Source organism: Macaca thibetana, chromosome 20 (assembly GCF_024542745.1).
Source record: "Macaca thibetana thibetana isolate TM-01 chromosome 20, ASM2454274v1, whole genome shotgun sequence".
Classification (NCBI taxonomy): Eukaryota; Metazoa; Chordata; class Mammalia; order Primates; family Cercopithecidae; genus Macaca; species Macaca thibetana.
The window spans coordinates 27225845-27250115 of record NC_065597.1 but is presented as its reverse complement, the minus strand read 5'-3'; the positions used below and the strand labels follow the sequence as shown (position 1 = coordinate 27250115).

At 51.7% G+C, this 24271-nt stretch overlaps 1 protein-coding gene and 1 pseudogene across 1 annotated transcript; both read left to right on the top strand.

The window, feature by feature from the left end:
* On the top strand, positions 1–23396 carry LOC126944105 (uncharacterized; annotated as a pseudogene).
* KCNG4 (potassium voltage-gated channel modifier subfamily G member 4) lies at positions 1964–20618 on the top strand. Its single transcript, XM_050773416.1, has 4 exons — positions 1964–2160; positions 2539–2747; positions 4315–5111; positions 18733–20618. Exons 3-4 carry the CDS (start codon positions 4356–4358, stop codon positions 19534–19536), a joined length of 1560 nt encoding a protein of 519 aa, XP_050629373.1. The 5' UTR covers positions 1964–2160; positions 2539–2747; positions 4315–4355; the 3' UTR covers positions 19537–20618.
* Positions 23397–24271: the final 875 nt, after the last annotated feature.

Below are 24271 nucleotides of genomic sequence, written 5' to 3'. Positions count from 1 at the left end.
ATGAGCTGGAAAGACAATTCTGAAGTGTCTTCTAAGAGCACCATTGGAGCAGCTGTGGGGTCTGAGGAACAGGGGAGTCCGAAGAAGGAGGGAAGCTTCTCCGCTACTGGCAGGTGCCCTGGGATCTCTCTGAGTGGCTCTGTGTGGACGCTGGACCACGCTGGGTCACAGCCTTTATTGGGGTTACATTTACAGTTTTATGGAAACAGATCAGTGCAGCTGCCATGGTTGAGGTAGCAGGCCAGGGGTTCATCCTTTTGTCTTCCCCATCGTCACTGCCCCAGGCCAGGCCCCTCAATCATTTCTGCAGAGTCCTTAGGATTCAAGCAATACCATTTGAAAACCACAGCACCAGACAGACCTCCATTCAGTCAGTTCTCTGCTCTGCCTGGATTTGTTCCCATTGCCAAGTCCACAGAGAGCCCACCTAGGCCAGCAGCACCTGTCATCCCCTTGCAGGCAGCTGTGGAAGGCTCACCCTCTAATCTCTCTCTCTCCTGGATCCTCACATCAAAACTCAAGGGTCTGTTAAGTGATCGTTTTTATTTTTGTTTTTTTGAGACAGAGTCTCACTTTGTCACCCAGGCTGGAGTGCAGTGGTGCGACCTCCGCTCACTGCAAGCTCTGCCTCCTGGGTTCAAGCAGTTCTCCTGCCTCACCCTCCCTAGTAGCTGGGATTACAGGCACCCACCACCATGCCCAACTAATTTTTGTATTTTTAGTACAGACAGGGTTTCACTAGTTGGCCAGGCTGGTCTCGAACTCCTGACATTGTGATCTGCCCGCCTCTGCCTCCAAAGTGCTGGAATTACAGCTGTTAGCCACCACACCCGGCCTAAGTGATGGTTCTAACCAGCAAGATGACCTTGAGCAAACCTCTTCTCAGACCTTCAGGGCCTCAACTATCAAATGCAGTGAAGATAACTTACATTCAGAAGCCAAGAGCCTGGGCTTCAGAACCTCTCAAGAAAATGAAGAACAGTCAACGTATAGTGAGCACCTACAAGATGCTGGTTTTGCAATTGCAGCCATCACTGGTTTCACTGTCCTCATTTGACTGAGAAACCCAAGGCCCAGAGAGGTGAAGTGACTGACCGAGGACACACAGCCAGGCAGTGCAGAGTCCAAGTCCACACCCAGGCCCTGGACCGATGCCTCTTCCTTTTCACCCAGCCAACCAGTCAACCAGCACAGGAGCTTGCACTTACAGTTCTGATCTTCCCTGAACCCTCTCTCATTCCTGTGTTTTAAAGACAAGATATTTGAGGCTCAGAAGCAGTAACTCACCTGCCCAAGGTCACCCAGCCTTTCACATAGGAGCCAGGATCCAGGCGTGTGCGTGAATTCCAAGCTCACACCTCTTCCTATCCCTGTTCTCTAACACGGCCCCCTTGACTCCCACCCAGGGCTCAGAGCCTGGGCTTCTGTCTGAACCTGTCCCAGGCCTGGGCTGGTTAAAAGCAGCAAAAAGTTCCTTCTGCAGCTTGAGCTTGAGCCTGTCACCATCATCAGCATACCCCAAGAGCCTCTGGGGTGGCTGGAGACAGGTAGCTGCAGATGCCTGCGGCCCCAAGTTGCCCTCTGCCCCTCCTGAGTTGTGCTCCTCCATGCCAGGGGAGGGAGGACAGCTCCCCTTGCCTCCTAGGCGGTTGGCAGAGTGGCAGCGGCTGCTGCTCCTTCCTGCTGCTGGCTGATGGAGAGATTATTTCTAAGCCCTTCCCATTCCACCCCCCCCCCCCCCAACACACACACACACTGGCTTCTCTTGCAGGACCACACTGGCTGTCCCTGTGGGACTTGAAGTGCAGAGTCCGCTGCTCAACCAGAACAGCTGCCCTGGCTCCCTCCCAGCAAGAACCCCCAGACTCTCATCTCTCATAAGGAAAAGGACTTCTGGGTCCTTTAAAACAATCCCACCTCAATCCCCCAGGGCTCTCCTGCAGCTGCTGGAGAGAGATGCAGAATGAATGAACTTCTGGTTTCTGGAGGCGGCACGGGAAGAAAGATTGGAAACTAACTCTGCCAGAAACTGCTGTTTTGGGAATTATTTTTCTTCCCCTTCATCTCCACTACAAACCTGTCCCTTCCCTGGGCACCAAGACATGGGCTCCCCTTGCTTGGCAGAGAAACAGCTGGAAACTGGCTCCCTGAGACAAGAGGGTGAGTGAAACTTGACGGGAAGAGTTAATGCTTGCTGCAGAGCGGGCAGGGGCCGGGGGGAGGTTGATGCTGTTAAACATCCTTGGCAAAAGTGCTATTTTCAGTGAATTCCTTTCCCATGCTCCGGAAGGAGCTGCTTGCCAGCTGTTTGGAAAGCCGTAGATTGAAAAATTGGGTTTATTCAGTGAATGCAGAAAGGGCAGTTTGCAGGTTCTGGAAGGAGCCCCAGGCTGGGGGACAGAGTGCTGGGTTGGATTTGGATTTGCTGTGTGACCTTGGACAAGTTACTTCCCCTCGCTGGGTCTTGGTTTTTGCACTGGGAAAATGAGGAAGCTGGCAAAGGGCTCCCCGGATTTCAAAATACTCTTCTCTCTGCAGGCTCCTCATCCTCCTCTGGCGGTCCCCTGTGAGCAAAGTAATGCACTCAGAACAACAGAATGTTGTGCGGGGAGCAAGAGTGTGAAATAGGCTGCAATTCACTCTCCACTATCCACCAGAATCCAACTGGCTCTGAAATTGAGAGGAACTTTGATTTCCATTCAGCTGCCGAGTTTCTCTCTTGATTGGAGTGGAGTGCATCTGAAAATGTAAGCTTATAGATGCTTTGGAAATGGCTCTGGCTAGAATGAATGGCATAAGAAATGGTTGCAGGATCTGAAGGTTAGAAATATTATGGAAAGGACTTTTTAAATATGTGAATTGGCTAAATCTAAAACACTCACATTAAGTCAAGCATCTCATATAGGTCTGAAATGGAGAGAGCATTAGAGGCCCCTTCTTTTTTTTTTTTTTTCTTTTTGAGACAGAGTATCGCTCTGTTGCCCAGGCTGGAGTGCAATGGCGCAATCTCGGCTTACTGCAGCCTCCGCCTTCCAGGTTCAAGCCGTTCTCTTGCCTCAGCCTCCCAAGTAGCTGGGACTATAGGCACATGCCACCATGCTTGGCTAATTTTTGTGTTTTTAGTAGAGACGGGGTTTCATTGGCCAGGCTGGTCTCAAACTCCTGACCTCAGATGACCCACCTGCCTCGGCCTCCCAAAGTGCTGGGATTACAGGCATGAACCACTGTGCCCGGAGGCCTCCTTCATTCTGCAGATAAAAGACCATGGCCCTAGAGAGGGGGAGTAACTGGCTGGAGGTCACACAGCAAGGATGGCTAAGGCAAGCGCACAATGAACATGGAGGAGTACTGTGATTACAAGTATGCCATGCTCCTCTGTCCCCTTAGCAAAGGCCTCCCCAAATGAGGAAGCAACCAAGAGTGATTAAGTGAGACTGGTGGAGTTCCTCCTGAGACCTAGATGCTTAGATGCTGTGCTAAGGACAGTCACATTCCTGGTCTGTTCCAACTTTTAATAACAGACCCTCGCTGAACTTCCTGATGTCAGGTGCTTGCTAAACCATAGGCAAGACACGCAAGACTTCCATGCGTCAACCTCCTTATCTATAAAGTGGAGATCTTATGTCTACTTCATGAGGTTGTTGAGGTGAGTTAGGGGAAGCCAGGCATGTCAGAAGCATCTAGAAGTGTTATTAATACACACTTTCTTGTATGTTACTGCATATAACCCTTGCCATGCCCTACAGTGTGGGTACTCAAACTGCCCCCATCACACAGATAAAGCAAAGGACTCAGAGACACTGAGTAACCCACCTGTGCTGGCAGTCCGTAAGGGATTCGGCCCTGCCAGTGAACTTGAGAGCCTACATTCTTAAGCTCTATTTTTACCAACTGTACCTTGCAAGATTAGTACAAGTCTTGTCATTTGAATGAATGATGCTGAGATCAGAGAGGTATAGCCACATACCTGAGACCACAGAGCCCAGAAGTGGCACCGCTCTGATTTGTCCAGCTCAGGACTGAGTTACTCATCCATGCAATTCAGTCCCCATCCATGCAACGTCTGTTCTGGAGACATTCTTCTTCGATACCAGTAGATGTTCCACCAGGGAAGGGCTTTGTTCACTGATGTATCCCAAGCACACAGTAGGTGCCCAATAAATATGTGTTGAGCTAAAGGTTAAAAGAACAAGCCATGCAGATGCGGTTGCAGGAAAGCACATGTAAGAACATCTGTAGTCGCGACATCCAGGACTCTTTGCCCCAAGACTGATTTCCCTTCCTTTTTCTTGCTCTTTGTCCCTTGGGTATCAGACTGGTAAACCCAGCACTTCCTTGCCTTGCGATCTTCGACAATGCCCATGCCTTCCGGAGACCGGGGCCTGCATCCCAGACACCACCACTATGGTTCCCACAGCCCTTGGAGTCAGCTCCTGTCCAGCCCGGTGAAGATGCCGTCCATCAAGGGCCTTTACTACCGCAGGGTGCGGAAGGTGGGCGCCCTGGACGCCTCCCCGGTGGACCTGAAGAAGGAGATCCTGATCAACGTGGGGGGCAGGAGGTATCGCCTCCCCTGGAGCACGCTAGACCAGTTCCCGCTGAGCCGCCTGAGCAAACTCAGGCTCTGTCGGAGCTACGAGGAGATCGCGCAGCTCTGCGATGATTACGACGAAGACAACCGGGAGTTCTTCTTTGACAGGAGCCCCAGCGCCTTCGGGGTGATCGTGAGCTTCCTGGCGGCCGGGAAGCTGGTGCTGCTGCAGGAGATGTGCGCGCTGTCCTTCCAGGAGGAGCTGGCCTACTGGGGCATCGAGGAGGCCCACCTGGAGAGGTGCTGCCTGCGGAAGCTGCTGAGGAAGCTGGAGGAGCTGGAGGAGCTGGCCAAGCTGCACAGGGAGGAGGTTCTGCGGCAGCAGAGGGAGACACGCCGCCCTGCCTCGCACTCCTCGCGCTGGGGCCTCTGCATGAACCGACTGCGCGAGATGGTGGAAAACCCGCAGTCCGGGCTGCCTGGGAAGGTCTTCGCTTGCCTCTCCATCCTCTTCGTGGCCACCACCGCCGTCAGCCTGTGCGTCAGCACCATGCCGGACCTCAGGGCGGAGGAGGACCAGGTGAGTGGCCTCTGATGGGGCCCATGGCTCCATCCCGCAGGGTGCCCGGGCAGAGGTGTCTTTTAGGGGCCCACGAAAATGTCTTCAGGTCTTAAAATAAGAAGAAAAAACATGAATATTATCCAACGTGGATTATATTCATTATTAGACCATCAGTGATAAAAGACAATTTTTCATCTTTTTTTTTTTTTTTTTTTTTTTTTTTGGAGTCCTACAAAGGCAAAAGTGCCTACGACTCACCGTGAAAGTCATTCAGTGGCCCTCAGTCACGCATGGACTCAGTGGGCCACACAGACCCAGCGTCACCTCTCCAGGCTCTCCCCACTCTGTGACTACAGGCGAATCACTCCACCTCCTCTCTGAGCCTGTCTCCCCCTCTGTGAAATGGGTAATGTCACCACCAAGGTTTACTCACCCAGTGAACTCAACATGTGTTTACTGAGCAGCACTCTGTGCTAAGCCCTAGACCAGGTCAAAAACATGAAATCCCTGCCTTCTTGAGCTAACATTCTCCTGGGCATCCCCACTCCGTTTTCAGATGAGGAAACTGAGGCACGGGCCATTTATTTTCCTCGGAGCTCCACAGTAAGGACACCAAGGATGCAAAGGTCCCCAGGCCTCAGTTTCCCTGCAGTGCTCAGTGTCTGGGCCAGTCTCACTGGATGGGAAACTCACAGGTGAGCTGATATGTAAGTCACCCCGCCCCAGGAGGCCAGAGCAAAAAGTGCTGCTTGCCCATACCTTCATCCCCTTTCCAGGGAGTTACAGGAGACCCCAAGATACCCTCCCTCCAACCGGGAGCCAGATGGTCTGAGAAGCAAAATAAGAACCTAGCATTTGGTTGAGAGGGTTATTGGAAAGCTTCAGAGAACTAGATTGTTTCCTGATGTAAAAGATCACTCCTCCCGGCACCGAGCTCCCCAGGGCTGCCCATCATCCTGACGTTTGGAGCTTACCTTGTAATCAACAGAGAGAGAAACTAAACACATACGTAAGATGGTGCTTGCTCTATTTGGCTCATAACAGTTGCCAGCTCACCTAAGTTCTCTTCGCTTAAAGATATGTCCCAGGGCAAGACACCGGGATCAGAGAACTTGCCAGATAGAAAGGACTTAAATGGAGAACCAGCCCATGCCTCACACACAGTAGGATCCCAGTAAATATGGGTTGAATAAAATGTGTCTTGTCCAACCTACAAAAGTTTGACCCTAAAAAAACCCCACAAAATACTTGGGCCTCTAAACAGCTTATTTTCCCATGGAGAAGACGATAATGCCAATCATAGGCATTTTTTCATTCTACAGCATGAAAGCATGTGATTTCAGCGCCTGCCTGTTCACAGAAATATTTATGTGTGGACTCCGCAGTACAGAGATTAAGATAAAACAAGTGACCTCCCTACCCCATTTCTTAAGGGTGCCCTGATTCCAATTAATAAAGAAAGGCCCCTGGATGCCCACAAACCTGTTCCCTCTTAGAGATTTCCAGAGAGGGGAGAAATTGTGTAGGAGCCAGGATTTCGGTTGTGCAGACGGCCAAGATCTTTTCAAAATCCAATGCTTTGAAAATGACGAAGGGCATGAGCCCAGGCCCAGCTTAACAGTGACTAGGGAAATCAAATTAGAGGGGAGAGGTGGGCCTGCAGACCTGCGCAGTCCAAAGTTTCAGCCGAGGATCAGGCAGCCACGTCTCCTCCTGGGACAAGAGAGATTTATGCCCGGGCCCAGCCACAGTATCTTTATGCTTTCTCCTGAGTGAAAGCGCCTTTGTGTGTGTGCCCAGAGACAGGCTGAGGTGCTGCCCGGAGAGTGTCTGTGTTCCTGTTTAGATAATAATTCAGAGAGCAGGGAGGCTGAGGACGACGCAGTCTTTGTTCTCCCAAGACGGTGACCTTACATTTACGTAAAAGGACGATGGCCACACGTGCTTTGTGTTCCTTATTTGCCCTCAGGGAATGTCACTCTGAGAGGGACCGGCTGCTTCTGGGTCAGGCAGTGCCCGTTGGGTGTGGGGCCAGTGTCCTGCAAATTGACCCTGATGGCATCCACGCACATGAAATGTCACAATGGCAGGGTGGGGGAACAGACCCAGGGCTATAACCCACAGAACTCCTCCATCAGAAACAGAAACAATGGACGGACATTTGCTGTAAACAGTTTTCCATTTTTCTACCTTCTCATAGCAACATCCCTTGGAGTAAACCTGATAGTGGGGTAAAGGTCTGTGCCAGGGATTGCAAATTACAATGGAGTCTGGGTGCAGCGGCTCACGCCTGTAAGCCCAGCAGTCTGGGAGGCCGAGGTGGGTGGATCACCTGAGGTCAGGAGTTCGAGACCAGCCTGGCCAACATGATGAAACTCCATCTCTACTAAAAAACACAAAAAACATTAGCCGGGTGTGGTGGCGTGCACCTGTAATCCCAGCTACTTGGGAGGCTGAGGCAAGAAAATCGCTTGAACCCTCAGGCAGAGGTTGCAGTGAGCCAAGACTGTGCTACTGCACTCCAGCCTGGGCAACAAGAGAAAACCTCCATCTCAAAAAAAATTACACTGGAGAAGGGAAGAGGCAGTGTAGACAGGAAGGACCAAGCCAGCGCCTGAGCTCTTCTAAGGGGCACCAGATTTTAAAGTTCTGGATTTCCCTGGGGGATTCTTCCCCAAAAGGATCAAAGAACCAATGTTTCCTAAGTGCCATTCATGAGGTTGGCATTTCACACCGTGGACTGATTTCATCCCTGTGGCAGCATGGGGAAGTGAATACCACTTCCACCCCCATTTTACAGATGGGAAACTGAGGCTCAGAGAGGTTTTATCACTTTCTGAAGCTCACAGTAAGTGGCAGCGCTAAGATTTGAACTCACCTCTGATTGGCTCTAAAATCCAACCCCCTATGACTACACAACACTGATACCATCTTTCTTTCCTTTCCTTTGTTTTCTTTCTTCCTTCCTTCCTTTTCTTTTTCTTTCCTTCTTTCCTTCTCTTTCTCTCTTTCTTTTTTTAAATTTGAGACAGGGTCTAACTTTGTCACCCAGGCTAGTGTGCAGTCGCACGATCTTGGTAGCTAAATGCAGCCTCCATCTCCTGGGCTCAAGTGATCCTCCCACCTCAGTCCCCCAAGTAGCTGGGACTACAGGTGTGCATCACCACACCCAGCTAATTTTTTGTGTTTTTTGTAAAGACAGGATTTCCCCATGTTGCCCAGGCTGGTCTCAAACTCCTGAGTTCAAGCGATCTGCCTGCCTTGGCCTCTCAAAGTGCCAGGATTATAGGCATGAGCCACCGTGCCCAGTCCTAACTTTCAATTCTGGGCCACTTCACCTGTAGTCTAGAACTTCAGCCTCAGGGGCATTTTGTGCTTCTGAGGCAGCCAGACTTTGTGAAACAGCTCTCAGGCCAGCAAGATGGTGCAAAGGCCAGACACCCTGGGTTTCAACCTTGGCCTCACCCGTGACTAACCCAGTGATCTTGGGAAAGTCGCTTAATCTCCTTGAGCCTCAGTTTCCTCCTCTGTGAAATGAGGGTGCTCTAAGCGCTTCCCTCAAGGGATCATGTGGTGCCTAAAGCAGCTGGGACAGTGCCAACACTCAGAGGTGCTCAGCGAACATCCGTCATACTGATCATCATTCATTCATTCATTCAGTAGTAGTTAACAGGAGACCAAACATTCATCCTTTACCTTCCTTCAACAACAGTCATTGACTGCCTACTAAAGCCCATTCTTCTGGGTGCTGGAGAGAAGACAAATTTCTTACTTCCTTGGAGCTTAGATTCTGAGCAGCCCTGCTCATACCTTTTTTTTTTTTTTTTTTTTTTTTTTGGACAGGGTTTCACTCTGTCACCCAGGCTGGAGTACAGTGGCACAATCTCAGCTCACTGCAGCCTCTGCCTCGCGGGTTCAAGCGATCGTCCCGCCTCAGCCTCCTGAGTAGCTGGAACCACAGGCAGGCATCATCACGCCCGGCTAATTTTTGTATATTTTGTAGAGATGGGTTTCACCACGTTGGCCAGGCTGGTCTCAAACTCCTGAGCTCCAATGATTCTCCCACCTCGGCCTCCCAAAGTGTTGGGATTACAGGCATGAGCCACTGCACCCCAGCCCCCTGCTCCATTTTTCTGCGTTGACATTTACAAAACATGAAATCGAGCACCTTAAAGGAAACAATTTAGTGGCATTTAGTACAATCACGATCTTCTGCAGCCACCACCACCTCTATCTAGTTCCAAAACTTGTTCTCAGCACTCCAGAAGAAAACCTTGTCCAGCTAAGCAGTCTCTCCTCCTCCCTCTCCCGCCAGCCCCTGGCAGCCACCCATCTGCTTTCTGTCTCCATGAATTAGCCTATTCTGGACATTTCATAGAAATGGAACCATGCCAGGTGTGGTCTTCTGTGACTGGCTTCCTGCGCCAGCATCATGTCTTCAAGGTCCATGCACACTGTGCCATGTGTCAGACCTTCGTTCCTCTTCATGGCCGAATACTATTCCACTGTATGTATATGCCACTATTGGTTTATCCATCCAGCACTGACGGCCTACTCCACGTTGATAGCTGAAGATAGAGAGACACACTCCAAAGACCGACCCCCACCTCCAAGGAACAAGATGAGTTTGAGACATGAAGCCAGGATTCTGTTCCCACGGCTGCCACACAGACCCCTTTCAATAGGCAGGATTCAAGATCTAGTCCTGACCCTCGTTTTTTTTTTTTTTTCTTTTTGAGATGGAGTTTTGCTCTTGTCACCCAGGCTGGAGTGCAGTGGTACGATCTCAGCTCACTGCAACCTCCACCTCCCAGGTTCAAGCGATTCTCCTGCCTCAGCCTCCCAAGTAGCTGGGATTACAGGCACGCAACACCATCCCCAGCAAATTTTTGTATTTTTAGTAGAGATGGGTTTTCACCATGTTGCCCCGTCTGGTCTCGAACTCCTGGCCTCAGGTGATCCACCCGCCTCTGCCTCCCAAAGTGCTGAGATTACAAGCTTGAGCCACCCCGCCTGACCCTGACTCTCGTTTGAATGCACTGGGAGATCCAGGGCAGGTCACATCTGCCCCTGGACCTCAAACTCCTGCTGGTAAAATGATGGTCTGGACTTGTCATTTTACAGCTGACTGGTCCCTAGCGTCCTTCCAGCCCTGGGCACCTGCAGCCTCATGTCCTTGTCTGTTTGCTGCAGTTTTCCAGGTTCTTTCTTTCCCTCTGCCTTCATTGTCCTCCCTGCCATTCGTCTCTCGCGCCCTCTCTACGTGACCTCAGACCTGGCCGGGCAGCTCTGCCTTTTACCTCCCTCCGGGGCAGCCTGACCACCACTGGCCAGGACCATTTTGCTTCCTCTTTACTGCTACTAAGACATCCCAACCACTGCAGATAGTATCAGGTCATGGAAAGGACCAGCATCTTCAGTTTGCTCGTCCCGGGTTGAGTCCCAGCTCTCCTACTCCCTGGCTCTGCCCTCAGACAAGTCCTTTTCTTTCTCTGTGCCTCTATTTCCTCACCCATCAAAGAGGACAATCATAACACTATTCAGAGGGCGGTGCTGAGGACTGAATGAAAACCTGTATATCAGGCACCAGCACAGAGTGGACGCTTGTTGTTTTGCTCCCCCTTGGGGCTGGGCTCATACCTCTGCACCTGCTCTGCTGCTCTGCTCACCAGCCTCCGTCCCTGGCTCCCTCCAACCTGAATCGCAATGGCCAAGTCAGGGGCCGGTGACTCAAATGTCCTCTCCATCCCCTTCCAGTGCCTGCCCTCATTCCTCCTCTGCTCTGGCTTTCAGCGTGTCTTTTCTGAGGGCTTGCTCTGGCTGGAGACTCGGTAGGAGAAGTAGGGAACTCACCACGCTCAAGACCATCCCTGCCGGCCTTCCCACGGTTCTCCTCCCACCTTGGGTGCTACTCCTGCCCCACAACATTGCCTGGGGCTTTCAGGGATATTGTCAAAGGGACATGTACATCCTATGGCAACCGAGTAAAGCGCCCTTGGTGATATCTCTGCAGAACCATGGTGGGGTTAGGGAGCAGAACCACGTGGGCTCTTCGGTTCTCGCCTTCCTTCTCATCCTAGACTGTAGACATTTCAGCGTCTTACTAAGGTGGAGGGCTGGGGAAGGAAGGCACAGAGAGTGGTTTGTTTGTTTATTTGTTTGTTAGTTTTGAGACGGAGTCTCGCTCTGTCACCCAGGCTGGAGTGCAGAGGTGCGATCTCAGTTCACTGCAAGCTCTGCCTCCCATGTTCACACCACTCTCCTGCCTCCTCAGCCTCCCAAGTAGCTGGGGCTACAGACACCCGCCACCACGCCCGGCTTTTTCTTTTTTTTTTTTTTTTTTCAGACGGGAGTGCAGGTTGCTTACCACAACCTCCGCCTCCTGAGTTCAAGTGATTCTCTTGCCTCAGCCTCCAGAGTAGCTGGAACTACAGGCGCCCGCCACCATGCCCAGCTAATTTTTGTACTTTTAGTAGAGACGGGGTTTTGCCATTTTGGCCAGGCTGGTCTTGAACTCCTGACCTCAGGTGATCCACTAGCCTCAGCCTCCCAAAGTGCTGGGATTACAGGTATGAGCCACTGCGACCAGCCCACAGAGAGAGATTCTTAAAAGACCAGCTGGGACTCTTGGGCCCCCCTCCCCAGGATGCAGCTCACCTTTTGGGCTGCCATGTCCACCTCCCTGCCTCCTCACCCTTTAGTAAGAGGCCCTGCGCAAGAGCCAGCTCCTGCCTCCTCCTCTGTCCCTTTCTCGGACCATGAATCAGCTTCCTAAAGAACTGGCCTGCTCTCTGGAGCTTCTCTGTGCTCGGTGGCATTTAGTAATTGCTCTAGCAAATGCTTCTTATCCTAGTTTTGTTGCTTTTGGTTGTTTTTTTCCTGCAGCTGTGTCTCTCCCTGTGTCCCGGCCAAGAACCAATATTCCCTGTTTCCTGGCCTGGGGCCTCCCCGATGCTCTGCAGGTGACAGTTTCCTCTGCCTCCTCACACTCCCCCCGCCTCCGCGTGTCCAACTCCCAGCCCCCTGCAAATGCCCCGCGCAGACACCGCCACCCACACTCATTCATGAGTCGTTGAGGAAGGGCCCCTGCAGGCTGGACCTGTGCTGGACACTGGGAGGGTCCCTAGGTCTCTCCTTCAGTGACTGCTGAAGGGATATTAGTACAGAGACGATGGGATGGCGGCCTGCCATCTCTGCACAGGGAGAACCACTGTGAGACTCACAGTCAGTGGATACTTCTTAGACCCTTGCTGGGCTCCTGGCCCTGTGCTAGTCATTTCCCTGTTTCCTAATTTAATCCTCACCGCAATCCCATTCTACAGATCAGAAAACGGCCTCAAGAAGTTACGTAACTTGCCTGATAGCCGCTAAGCTAGTAATGCTCCCTCAGCAGCAGTTCCTTTTTCTTTTTTCAAGACAGGGTCTTGCTCTGTTGCCCAGGCTGGAGTGCAGTGGTGCAGTCTCGGCTCTCCTCCAACCTCCTGGGTTCAAGTGATTGTCGTGCCTCAGCCTCCTGAGTAACTGGGATTACAGGCATGCACCACCAGGCCCAGCTAATTTTTGTGTTTTTAGTAGAGACAGGGTTTCCCCCACATTGTCCAGGCTGGTCTCAAACTCTCTTGCCTCAAGTGATCCGCCCACTTCAGCCTCCCGAAGTGCTGGGATTACAGGCGTGACTCACCATGCCCAGCCCAGTGGCAGCTGCTTTCTAATAAGAATTTGCTGGAAGCTCTAGAAGAGAAGTCAGCCATCCAACCTGCCCAAGGTGAAGGCCAGGGAGAGCCCATGGTGGATCAGCTGCAGGGCCTGAACCGGATAGCAGGGCGGGGAGAGGATTGAGGAGGAAGACAAGCAACGTAGATTTGAGGAGCTCCTACACTACAGCGTCCCTGAGCAGGTCTCCCCGGTGCCCACAATTGCCCTGCGGGATGAGAATCACCTCCCCCATTTCACAGAAGGGAAGACGCCTTCAGTTAGATGACTCATGGGCCAGGTCCCATGATGGGGCTGACCCCGTCCAATTGGTTCCAACACTTTCAGAGTCCCTGTGTCCCAGTGTTGGGAAGAGGGGACAGCTGCTGGGAGTGGGCGGGAGGGGAGACCTGGGGAGGAGGGATTGCGGCTCATGGTGAGGAGGGGCTTGGGGGAGGCCCATGGGAGCAGAGTAAAGGAGGGGAGGGTGGCAGAGGGCACGGGCAGGAGAGAAAAGTGGCTAAAGGAGTGGGAGGAGTGAGTCAGCACATCTAGGCCCCAGGAGAGCCTCAGAGGAAACAGCTCAGGGCCTCAGGCCAGGGCCAGAGGCACAAATGGTGAACTCACCGCAGGAGGGAGGGGAGGAAGGGATGCCGAGCTGAGGAATGGACCAGCCCTGACTAAGGAGCTGCAGCAAAAGTGAGAGGTGGCCACGTTCCAAAGTGGGACTGGCAGGACTTGCTGGGAGGGACAGAGAGGGCGAGGAAGCCTCCAAGGTCATGTGGACCCTGAGCCCCTCCCAGATGGAGCTTCCAGAACTGGCCCTCGCTGCACCTGCAGGGCCCCCAGGGCAGCAGCTTTGCCCTCAGGAAACCCGCCGTGCTGCTGCGTGAAACAGGTGCGGGCCAGGCTCTGGGACCCCCACTACTCCCACTTGCTGCCTCCCCCAGGAGTACGCAGCCAGCTCAAACTGACTGTAACTCCCATACCACAATATTCGCCCTTTTAAAGTACGCAGTTCGGTGGTCTTTAGTATCATCATGGAGCTGCGAAGCCATCATTCCCTTCCTCCTCCATCCAGCCCCGGACACCCACCCCTCTGCTTTCTGTCTCTGTGGATTTGCCTGCTCTGGACATCTCACTTAAATGGAATCATCCAACATAGGGTGTCTGTGTCTGGCTTCTTTCACTCAGCATCGTGTTTTCAAGGTGCATTCATGTTGTAGCATGATTTAGCCCTTCATTCCTTTTCACGGCTGCCTACTATTCCATTGTGTGAATAGGCCGCATATTATATATTCACTCATCAGTTTGTGGATGTTTAAGTTGTCTCTATTTTGGGGCTATTATGAATAATACTACCATGGACTTTGTGTACAAGTTTTGTTTTTGTTTTTGTTTTGTTTTTTTGAGACAGAATCTCAGGCTGTCACCCAGACTGCAGTGCAGTGGCACAGTCTTGGCTCGCTGCAACCTCCACCTCCTGAGTTCAAGTGATTCTCCTGCCTCAGCCTCCTGAATAGCTGGGATTACAGGCACCCACCACCATGCCTGGCTAATTTTTGTATTTTTAGTAGAGACGGGGTTTTACCATGTTGGCCAGGCTGCTTTTAAACTCCTGACCCCAGGTGATCCACCCGCCTCAGCCTCCCAAAGTGCTGGGATTACAGGCATGAGCCACCAGACCCGGCCTGCGTACAAGTTTTTGTGTGGACATATGTTTTCATTTGTCTGAGCTATACACCTAGGGGTGGAACAGCTGGGTTGCATGTTAACTCTGTTTAACCTTTTGAGGACCTGCCAAACTGTTTCCACTGCCACTGCCCCATTTTACATCTGCACCAGCAGTGATTCTCCACAATCTCACCGACACTTGGCTATTGTCTGTCTTTATGATTCTAGCCATCCTAGTGGATGTCAAATTGTGTCTTACTGTGGTTTTGGTTATCCTTTATTTTTGTTTTTTAACTTTTTATTATGGAGAATTTCAGACATTTACAAAGTCAATAGAATAATATAGGGAACCCCTGGGAAACCATGACTCAGCTACACGCAATGGTCAATATTCTGCCACTTTTTTTTTTTTTTTTTTTTTTTTTTGAGATGGAGTCTCGCTCTATCACCTATCACGCAGGCTGCAGTGCAGTGGTGCGATCTCGGCTCACTGCACCCTCCACCTCTCAGGTTCAAGCGATTCTCCTGCCTCAGCCTCCCAAGTAGCTGGGATTACAGGCATGTGTCACCACGCCTGGCTAATTTGTGTATTTTTAGTAGAGACAAGGTTTCACCACATTGGTCAGGCTGGTCTCGAACTCCTGGCCTTAGGTGATCCACCCGCCTTGCCCTCCCAAAGTGCTGGGATTGCAGGCGTGAGCCATCGTGCCCAGCCAATATTCTGCCATTCTTGTTTCCTCTCTCTTTCTATCCCCTCTCCACCTCAAATCACGTATCATTTGTTACTATTTTTCTTTTACAGCTTTACAGGTAAAATGTACATACACTGAAATGCACAAATCTTAGGTGCAGAATTTAATAAGCGGATGCACCCATGTCAGCCTCTCCCCTGTGAGTACAGAATATTTCCGTGACCCTAGAAAGCTCCCTTGTGGCCCTTCACAGGCCATCCTTACACTACCCAGAGGCAGCCTCTGTTCTGATCACTTTGTGTACCCTAGATGAGGCTGTCTGATCTCGAGCTTCCTGCAAATGGAAACACACACCCAGCTTGCTTTGCTCCACACCAGGCCCGTAGGATTCATCCGTATTGTTTCATCATTCACGCCCTGGGCCTTCTCCGGGCCGACACTTGTTCTTCCTCATTACAGGAAGGAGCCAGAACACACCTCGCTGTGCCTGTGACAAGGGCCAGGAATAGAGTGACCAACCATCCCGGTGTGCCCAGGGACCAGGGGGTTCCTAGGACCTGGAACTTTCTGGGTTTAAGCACAGAACTTCCACAAAGGGAGAAAGGATAACTTTTTTCTTTCCTTCTTTCCTCCTTTTCTCTTTTCTTCGAATATTTGCTAAGCTGGGAATTATTTCCTCTGCCCAGGCTCCATAAACACCCCCTGCCCAATGCCGGCATTTCTGAGGGACCAGTGCTGGGAGGCTGGATTTAGGATGCAGAGCAGAGCAGAGCCTGATGCAGGTGCAGTGACGCGGCAGAGCAGAGCCCTTGCTGCAGTCCAGAGAGGTGGCCAGAGGGCCAGGCCGTGGGAGGGGAGCAGTCAGTGTGCATGGCTTGAATGTCCAAACGCCAGCCCCACAGGCAGGAGGACCCGGCAGAGCCTTCTCGGCCTCTCAGGAGTCACCTTCCTGAGCTATTGGGTCATCAGTGTGGAAGTTATTCCCAGGCTGTGAGTATTTTAAGCCTAGGGAGAAACTCCCAGGATGTCTGCAAAGAAAGAGGCCTTGTAGACAGAACCTAGCTCGGAGCCTGAAAACCTTCCAGGTGCCTCATAGTGAATGGGGGCAGTTGCCAAATGTAGATTTCTGGGCGCCACCCTAAGGTCTGGATTTTGTGATGAGGGCCCAAGAATCTGCATTTACAACAAGCACCCTGGGGACTTCTGGTGCCGGGGTTTCCAAATCAGCTTTGAGAAATGCCAATTCTGTTCCAAACTCTGTATTAGAAACTGAAGCACAGAGAGGGCCAGTGGCCGCTGCAAAGTCACACAGTAAGTTTGTAGCAGGGCTGGGGAATGGAAACCCAAATCTTCCGAGCCCTTCAGGATCCTGAAGCAAACCCTGGGTAGTCGTGGCGAAGACCTCTCAGTGGGCTGGAGAATCCCCTCATCTTCCTGTAATATCTAGCCATAGGAAGAAGGCATTGCTACCCTTACACTGACCAGGCAGACTGTGGTCCATGACCAATGTATGATTGTGTTAAAATGGCTACAGTGCATCCTGTGCCTGCGAGGTGCACGGTCCTGTTCATGGCTTTATATGCGTAATTTCTATTCATCACGACAGCTCTTCAGAGCTTAGACAACTGAAAGTCCAGAAGGGACAAGTGATTTGCCCAAGTAAGTGGAAGAGGTGGGATTTGAAACTGTGCTAGGCTCTGGGAGTATTGTAACTAGACAAGCAGACATGCTTTCTGGAGGGCTTGAAAGCTGGCAGGGCACAGAAAGTTCCTGATTCTCCAATCTTGCTAAAAAACTTGCTGTGTGGCTTCGCAGTGACCCCTGCCCCTCTCTGAGCTTCAGTTTCCAAAGAAGAGGCTGAAACACTCTGGATTTCACCCCTTGGCAGTGCTGCCTCTGACTCCCACCCCTGCAATAGTCCACACAGAAGTCCAGCCAGAAAGGTACCCTGCCCTGGACAGGCAAATAGAGACTGGCATGGTTCAGCCTGTTTCTCTTCCTCCAGCAGCCAGGCATAAAGAACATTTCCGCTTATGATTTCTGTGGGCACTGGAAATAATTTCTTTTTCCACTTCAGAGCACTTTAATCCAAAGAAAACTGTGGTTGTCAACATCTTGCCTTTAACACAGACAAGTTGCTTTGGCCATTCATCCATTCATCCATCAAGTATATGTATCGTGTGTGTGTGTGTGTGTGTGTAAAATATTTATAGCTACGTTTTCTACCCTGGCTCCACATTTGAATTATCCATGGGGGTTCTGGAAAATTCTACTGCTCAGCTCAAACCTAGATTAATTAAATTAGAATCTTGGGAGGACCTGGCCCAGGCAACAGAATGTTTCAAGGAACCCCCAGGTGATTCTAACCTGCAGCCAAGGTTGAGAACCACACATTAGAACAGTGCCTGTCAAACTTCAATTTGCATGAGTCACCTGGAGATCTTGTTAACTGCAGAATATGATTCCGTGGGATGGGGTGGGGCCTGAGATGCTCTGTTTCTAACAAGCTCCTCAGGGAGGCTGATGGTTTTGGCTCAAGGTCCACACTCTGAGTGGCAGAAGGGCTGGTGGAACTACCCTGAACTATTCGGGAGGAAGAACAAAATACAGAAACCAGAATGGCGCCCACGTGGCTGGAACTGCCCAGCTGGAATCCCGCGTGCCAAGGGCAGCAATTACACATCCCAAGGGCTGTCCTGGGGATTTGGGAGCCCTCTCTGCCCCACCAGCCTTCAAACCATCAGAAACGATATCTGTTTGTCTAGTCACAGTATGCCCAGGGGTTAGCACCATGCCTGGCACAAAGTGGGCCCTCCATACATTTCTGTTGGCTAAATGAATGAGGGGTGGTAAACAACAAAGTTACAAAATAGCCAACAGCAGCTAAGAACCCTGGTACCACCTCTTAGGTATGTGAGCTCAGGCGAGTCACTTCACTGCTGTGACCAACTTCCTGGGCCGTCAAATGGGGTCATGCTGCCTGCTCACGACAGTGCTATGTGGCTCGAGTAACAGCAGCAGAGCATTGCATGGTCCCCCGAGGTACTTATGTCATTAAGGTAGAGGCTGGCAGCTATAACAAAGAGACCGCAAACTAGAATAGTTTTAAACCAAATTTGTCTCTTGTGCAATAGTCCCAAGGTGAGGGATGTGGGTGAGTACAGACAACTCTTATTCCAGATTCTCCCGCCTTGATGTTCCCTCCTGGCCTGCAGCACTGGTCCAGTCCTCTCTTCTTAGCTGGGTTGCAGGCCCATCTGTGCTGTCCCGGCTCACACGAAGGATGAAAAGAGTGTGCACGAGTTAGATCCAGAAGTGGTTTGCATCACTTCTGTTTCCAGTCCAGAGGTGAGGACTTAGTCATTTGGCCACACCTAGTGGCAAGGGAAGCCAGAAAGAACGGTCTCTGACCTAGCCGATCTGCTGTATACCCAGCCACAACTGGAAAACTGTGTAAAAGGAGGTTCTGGTGGACAACTAAGTTTACGGCACAAAGCTCACGGGCATGAAGTCGTCCCCCAATTTCCAGCGCTGTTGCGGGTCCACTCTCTACCCCGAGTTGTTGCCTCTTCTCCCCGCAGGGCGAATGCTCTCGGAAGTGCTACTATATTTTCATCGTGGAGACCGTCTGCGTGGCCTGGTTCTCTCTGGAGTTCTGCCTGCGGTTTGTCCAGGCCCAAGACAAGTGTCAGTTCTTCCAGGGGCCCCTGAACATCATCGACATCCTGGCCATCTCCCCATACTACGTGTCACTGGCGGTGTCTGAGGAGTCCCCGGAGGATGGCGAGAGGCCGAGTGGGAGCTCCTACCTGGAGAAGGTGGGGCTGGTCCTGCGTGTGCTGCGGGCACTGCGCATCCTCTACGTGATGCGCCTGGCCCGCCACTCGCTGGGGCTGCAGACGCTAGGGCTCACTGTGCGCCGCTGCACACGTGAGTTCGGCCTGCTCCTTCTCTTCCTGGCCGTGGCCGTCACCCTATTCTCCCCTTTGGTCTACGTGGCCGAGAAGGAGTCAGGGCGGGTGCTGGAGTTCACCAGCATCCCCGCCTCCTATTGGTGGGCCATCATCTCCATGACAACGGTGGGCTACGGGGACATGGTGCCCCGCAGTGTGCCAGGCCAGATGGTGGCCCTCAGCAGCATCCTGAGCGGGATCCTCATCATGGCCTTCCCGGCCACGTCTATCTTCCACACCTTCTCCCACTCCTACCTGGAGCTCAAGAAGGAGCAGGAGCAGCTTCAGGCCCGTCTCCGCCACCTCCAAAGCGCTGGTCCGGCCAGTGAATGTGAACTCCTGGACCCCCACATGGCCAGTGAACATGAGCTCATGAACGATGTCAATGACCTCATCCTGGAGGGCCCAGCCTTGCCTATCATGCACATGTAACTCAGCACTCCCTGTGACTACATAGTAACCTCAACCCATCGCCCTGCCTGAAACACACTCAAGGGTGCACCACATAGACCACCTAGTGATGTTCTAGAGCCCAGGGAGGACTCCCAAAGCTGGAGGGGCATAAGACCACAGAGGCTGTGTGTCTGTGATCCTTGTCCCTGGGGGCCCGATGTCCCAGGCTGACTGTGTCCTGCCTGCTTGCCTTTTCCTCTCTCTGGCCATCTACTGAGCACGTCCAATCTTGCTGGAGTAGCTCAGTCTTCTTTCATTCTCTTTTCCTTCCCAGCAGAGGCTTTAACATCCCAGGCTGGGTTCTGGATGCCCACAGAACTAGTAACCATTGGTATTTGCATACTGAGCCTACAGAATTTCATGATTTCCCTAACACCATTTTTCCTGGGCCATGCCACCATTGGAAGTCAAAGGTCCAGTACTGCAAACCACACTGATCAAACTCTCCCACCCAACCTTTCCACGGGTTCCAGAGGGATCAGTATGTTCTCCTTCCGCTTACCACCACCAGTGGTATTTCCCTAATGCTGCTGCCTCCTGCCAGCTCTGAACACTTGTAGCTAAGAATGAAGAATCAGCCTTTTTGCAGTAAATCCCATGTTGAGGCTGATGCCCACAAGCCTGCCATCCCCCACCTGGAGCTCAAGAAGGAGCAGGCATCCCCAGGCATGCCTGGAATCTGGGACCTGGGACCTGGGACCTGAGACCTGGGCAGAAACTCCACTTGCCAGCACAGCCAGGCCCTCCTTGGCCACCTGGACTCTTGGTGTGGTGTTCTCCAGTTATCCAGTCCTTAGCCTTACAGAGACAAACTCTTTCAGGGTCCACGTTGTCCCTTGAGAAGATCGTTCCTGCTGCTGCTTCCTCCCACACTGCAGGGGACCTTGGCTTTTCATCCACAGCTGAGCCCCCATGGACTCAGTGTAGCTTCGGCACAGAAACAAGGGGAATCGTAGGTGCTGCCCCTTGCTGGCTTCCCAGACTAGTCTTCTCCATGCTGGAGATAGACATTCTTAGCTCACATTTCAATGTATTTATTTATTTGTCCATTCATCTGTGAATAGAGTCTGTCCTTTGCATCCAGGGGAGGAGGCAGATGGAAGTCTGAGTCACTGGAGATAAAGCAGCATATTCTGAGAGCAGGCAGGAAGGAGCAATGAATTCCAAGCAGTGAGCTCCCAAAGACTTCACAGAGACATGGGCAGGGCTGGAGAGTAGAGGGGTGTTTTGGGAGATGAAGCTGAACAGGTGGGTTGGGATGAGAAGGCGTGGGCCTTGCATGCTCTACGGAGGGCAGAGTGATGTGCACAGGCTGTGGGTTAGGGAGATGACGAGGCTGGATTGGGCGTCAGAAGCCCAGTTTGGGATGAGGAGCCATTGAGCCATTCAGGGAAGACAGCGCTGCCTCCTTCCTAGGATTAATCGTACAATGTTCTGTCAAATCCTGGCTTCTCCCAGAAGAGCACACCTGGGAGACATCCTGAGGGCACTTCCCCAGAGTGGCTTGGCCCGCACAGGAGTTTGCGGTTGGCTCTAAGACCCCTGAAGAAAGTGCACGAGATCCAAACGGATGACAGAGAAGTGGTTTAGGCCCTGCCAATCTGATGTAGTGTACGTATGAGAGTAGTCAGCATTTTACCACTGCTAACAAGTCCCTTGCTGTTCATTCATTGTTAGTTTTTCACAATGTCCTGCTATGTGCCAGGCACAGTCCTCCACTGATGGCAATGCCAGGCAGCAGCATGGCAGAGGGCTCTGGCCCAGGAAGCGCCCTGCACCAGCATCTAGTGTCCAGGGAGCCTTGGCCTCCTGGGGAGCCCACCTTTCCTTGGAGTCCTCCGGGTGTCCCCCCAGCTGATGCGGGCACATGTCCCCATTCTTTTAGACCCCAATCTTTCCCAAGCTGACATGTCACCAGGTGACAGAGTAGTCCAGTGGCCATGACACAAGGAAAGCCCCTGTACCCTATAAAATCCCCAGCCTGGACGGCCACTCCACTCCACAAAGTGACAGGCAGATTCCCATAAACCTTGGATAGAAATTCCATGTGACAGGCACCTTGGACAGTAGCCATAGAAGTATTTCTGTTCCGGACTAACATTTTATTTATGTATTTATGTATGCATGTATGTATGTATTTATTTATTTATTGACAGAGTCTCTCTCTGTCCACCAGGCTAGAGTGCAGTGGCTTGATCTCAGCTCACTGCAACCTCTGCCTCCCGGGTTCAAGCAATTCTCCTGCCTCAGCCTCCCAAATAGCTGGGATTATAGTGCCTACTACCATGCTCAGCTAATTTGGTATTTTTAGTAGAGACAAGGTTTCATCATGTGGCCAGGCTGGTCTCGAACTCCTGACCTCAGGTGATCTACCCGCCTCGGCCTCCCAAAGTGCTGGAATTACAGGCACGAGCCACCGCGCCCGGCCCAGACTGACATTTTAATAACTACTCTTAGGCAAAATAGTAAAAGGGCAAAGTCTCCCACTTTCTCTCTGGGAGCTGGCTGGCTTGGGCGCTGGCTGGAACCCAGTGTCTCCACTGTCCGTGTGACCTCGGGCAGGCCCCTTCCCCCTCAGGCAGCTGCAGGCAGCTGTTGGGCTAGACCTGTGGGATTCTGACCTGGGTTCCACAAAGCAAGCTCAAGGACTGTCCTGTGGGTGAAGACGACCCGCAGCGAAGCAGGCAGGGCTCTGCCTCCTGGGGCAAAACATTTGCAAGTAATAATGCTGAAAAGAATGTACGAGTTCCCAGTCCCCTCTCCTTCCAGTCAGTGTCCAGCCCAGCCCTTTGAACTGGGTGGTAAGCTCACTCTGGAACCAGAGACAAAGCCTAAACAGCCACTGGAAGGTCTGGGACCCACATCAGCCCCCACATCCACCCTGCCTTCTCACCGAAGACATTTTTTGTGCTGCATGCCTGGTGCAAAACGTATGAATGACAGCTCTGCGTATCCCTGTAACTGGCTTCTTCTACCCAGGCCTCTCCCTTCTCCTCTACTTCACCTAGCAGGCATCTTCACCAAAGTGTGCCAGCGCTAAAAGAAACATTTAAAATCAAAATTAGGTGAAGCACCACCACCGTTATGAGATTCTATAGAGTCTTATTGTTCACCCAGTTGAGATGCTCTGCTAAATTAGACATGGAAAATTGGAATTGATTGCTCGCATGTGGGGCTTAATTAAATGCTCTATTTTTTCTCCCTGGTAATGTCCCAGGAGACGGGTCTACATTGTTTTAGTCTAGCCTTGCCGAACCGCCTTTCCTTTGTGCTGATTGAATAGGGGGGAAGTGACAAGCAAGTTACCAGGCAGTTTCTTCACCCCTGTTGGCTGAAAGGCCCCTTATGTTACCCAGAAGCGCTTGTGTTCTCTGAGGCCAGTGGGCACGACTGTAGCCAAAGGTGGACATCTTCCAGCCGAAGGCAAAGAGAAAACAGCCCTTCACGGCAAGCCATTTCGTGTTGTATTGTGGACGTGGTTGCCAGCGGTAACTGGGAAACTTTGACTCAGCACGTTCTAGCCAGACAGAGTTGAGCCCAAGTAGTGAGCTGGGAAAGGGTGAATTAATTCTTCAATGGCATGAGAGGGATGCAAGACTGTACTGGGGACCACTGACTCTATTTCGATGGCTTTAGGACTTTAGAATATGGTAAAACTGGAAGTCCCACTGGAAGACCGTCGATCCGAGCAGGGAGTTTCCACGAGGGACGCGTGCACCCCTGCGGATGACGTGCATTTCACAGTGCAAAGTGTCCAGTGATTCCATCGGATTCTCAAGGGAATCAATGACTTCTCCAGAAAGATAACAAATTCTTAAGTAAATCAACTCCCTCATTTTAAAATGGAGAGATTAAGCCCGGCGCAGTGGCTCATGCCTGTAATTGCAACACTGTGTGAGGTCAAGGTGGACAGATCACTTGAGCCAAGGAGCACGAGACCAGCCTGGGCAACATGGCAAAACCAAGTCTCCACAAAAAATACAAACATTAGTGGGGTGTGGTGGCACATGCCTGTAGTCCCAGCTACTCAGGAGGCTGAGGTGGGAGGACCACCTGAGCCTGGGAGGTCGAGGCTGCAGTGAGTTATGATGGCACCACTGCACTCCAGCCTGGGCGATGGAGTGAGACCCTGTCAAAAAAAAAAAAAAAAAAAAAATGGAGAGATTAAGGCTCAGAGAGGGAGGGTCACCAACCCAAGGCCACACAGCCAGGTCATCTAGTTAGATCCAAGTATCCCAGTTTCCAGCAGATCACTCTGTCATGCTGCTGCTGTTGGGCTCATCTGAAACAGCATCCAAGCCCTCAAAGAAAAGATTCAAGATGAGATTGTAACAACACTTTGCCATGCTATCCTGACCAGATGTCTCGGGGTGTCCCAGGTACTTTGTGTAACAAAGTTACACAGATCAGTTTCACCAGACTTTCGTTTTCTCATTTATCCCAGGGAGAGTTTAGACGAGAGGATTGAAGTCCTTCCCGGCTTGGACAGTCTGTGACTCTGGGAAGGAGAGCTCATTGCCACAGTCGATACCATGGAGAGGGGCAGATAAGAACCCAGAGAGAGACGAGAAAGAAAAACAGACTCTGTCCCTTGACGATCCACAAAATTGCCCCCTTGGCAAAAATCAGCAAGTAGTCCAAGTCTGAATGTAAGTTCACTGAGCTCTCTTTCCACCACCCACCCACTGCATCAGGGCACCTCGCCCACCATGAG

Coding starts and splice junctions, on each gene's coding strand:
- KCNG4 (XM_050773416.1), top strand. CDS start 4,356: ATGCCCATGCCTTCCGGAGACCGGGGCCTGCATCCCAGACACCACCAC. Junction 5,112..18,732: donor TCAGGGCGGAGGAGGACCAG/GTGAGTGGCCTC, acceptor TTCTCCCCGCAG/GGCGAATGCTCTCGGAAGTG.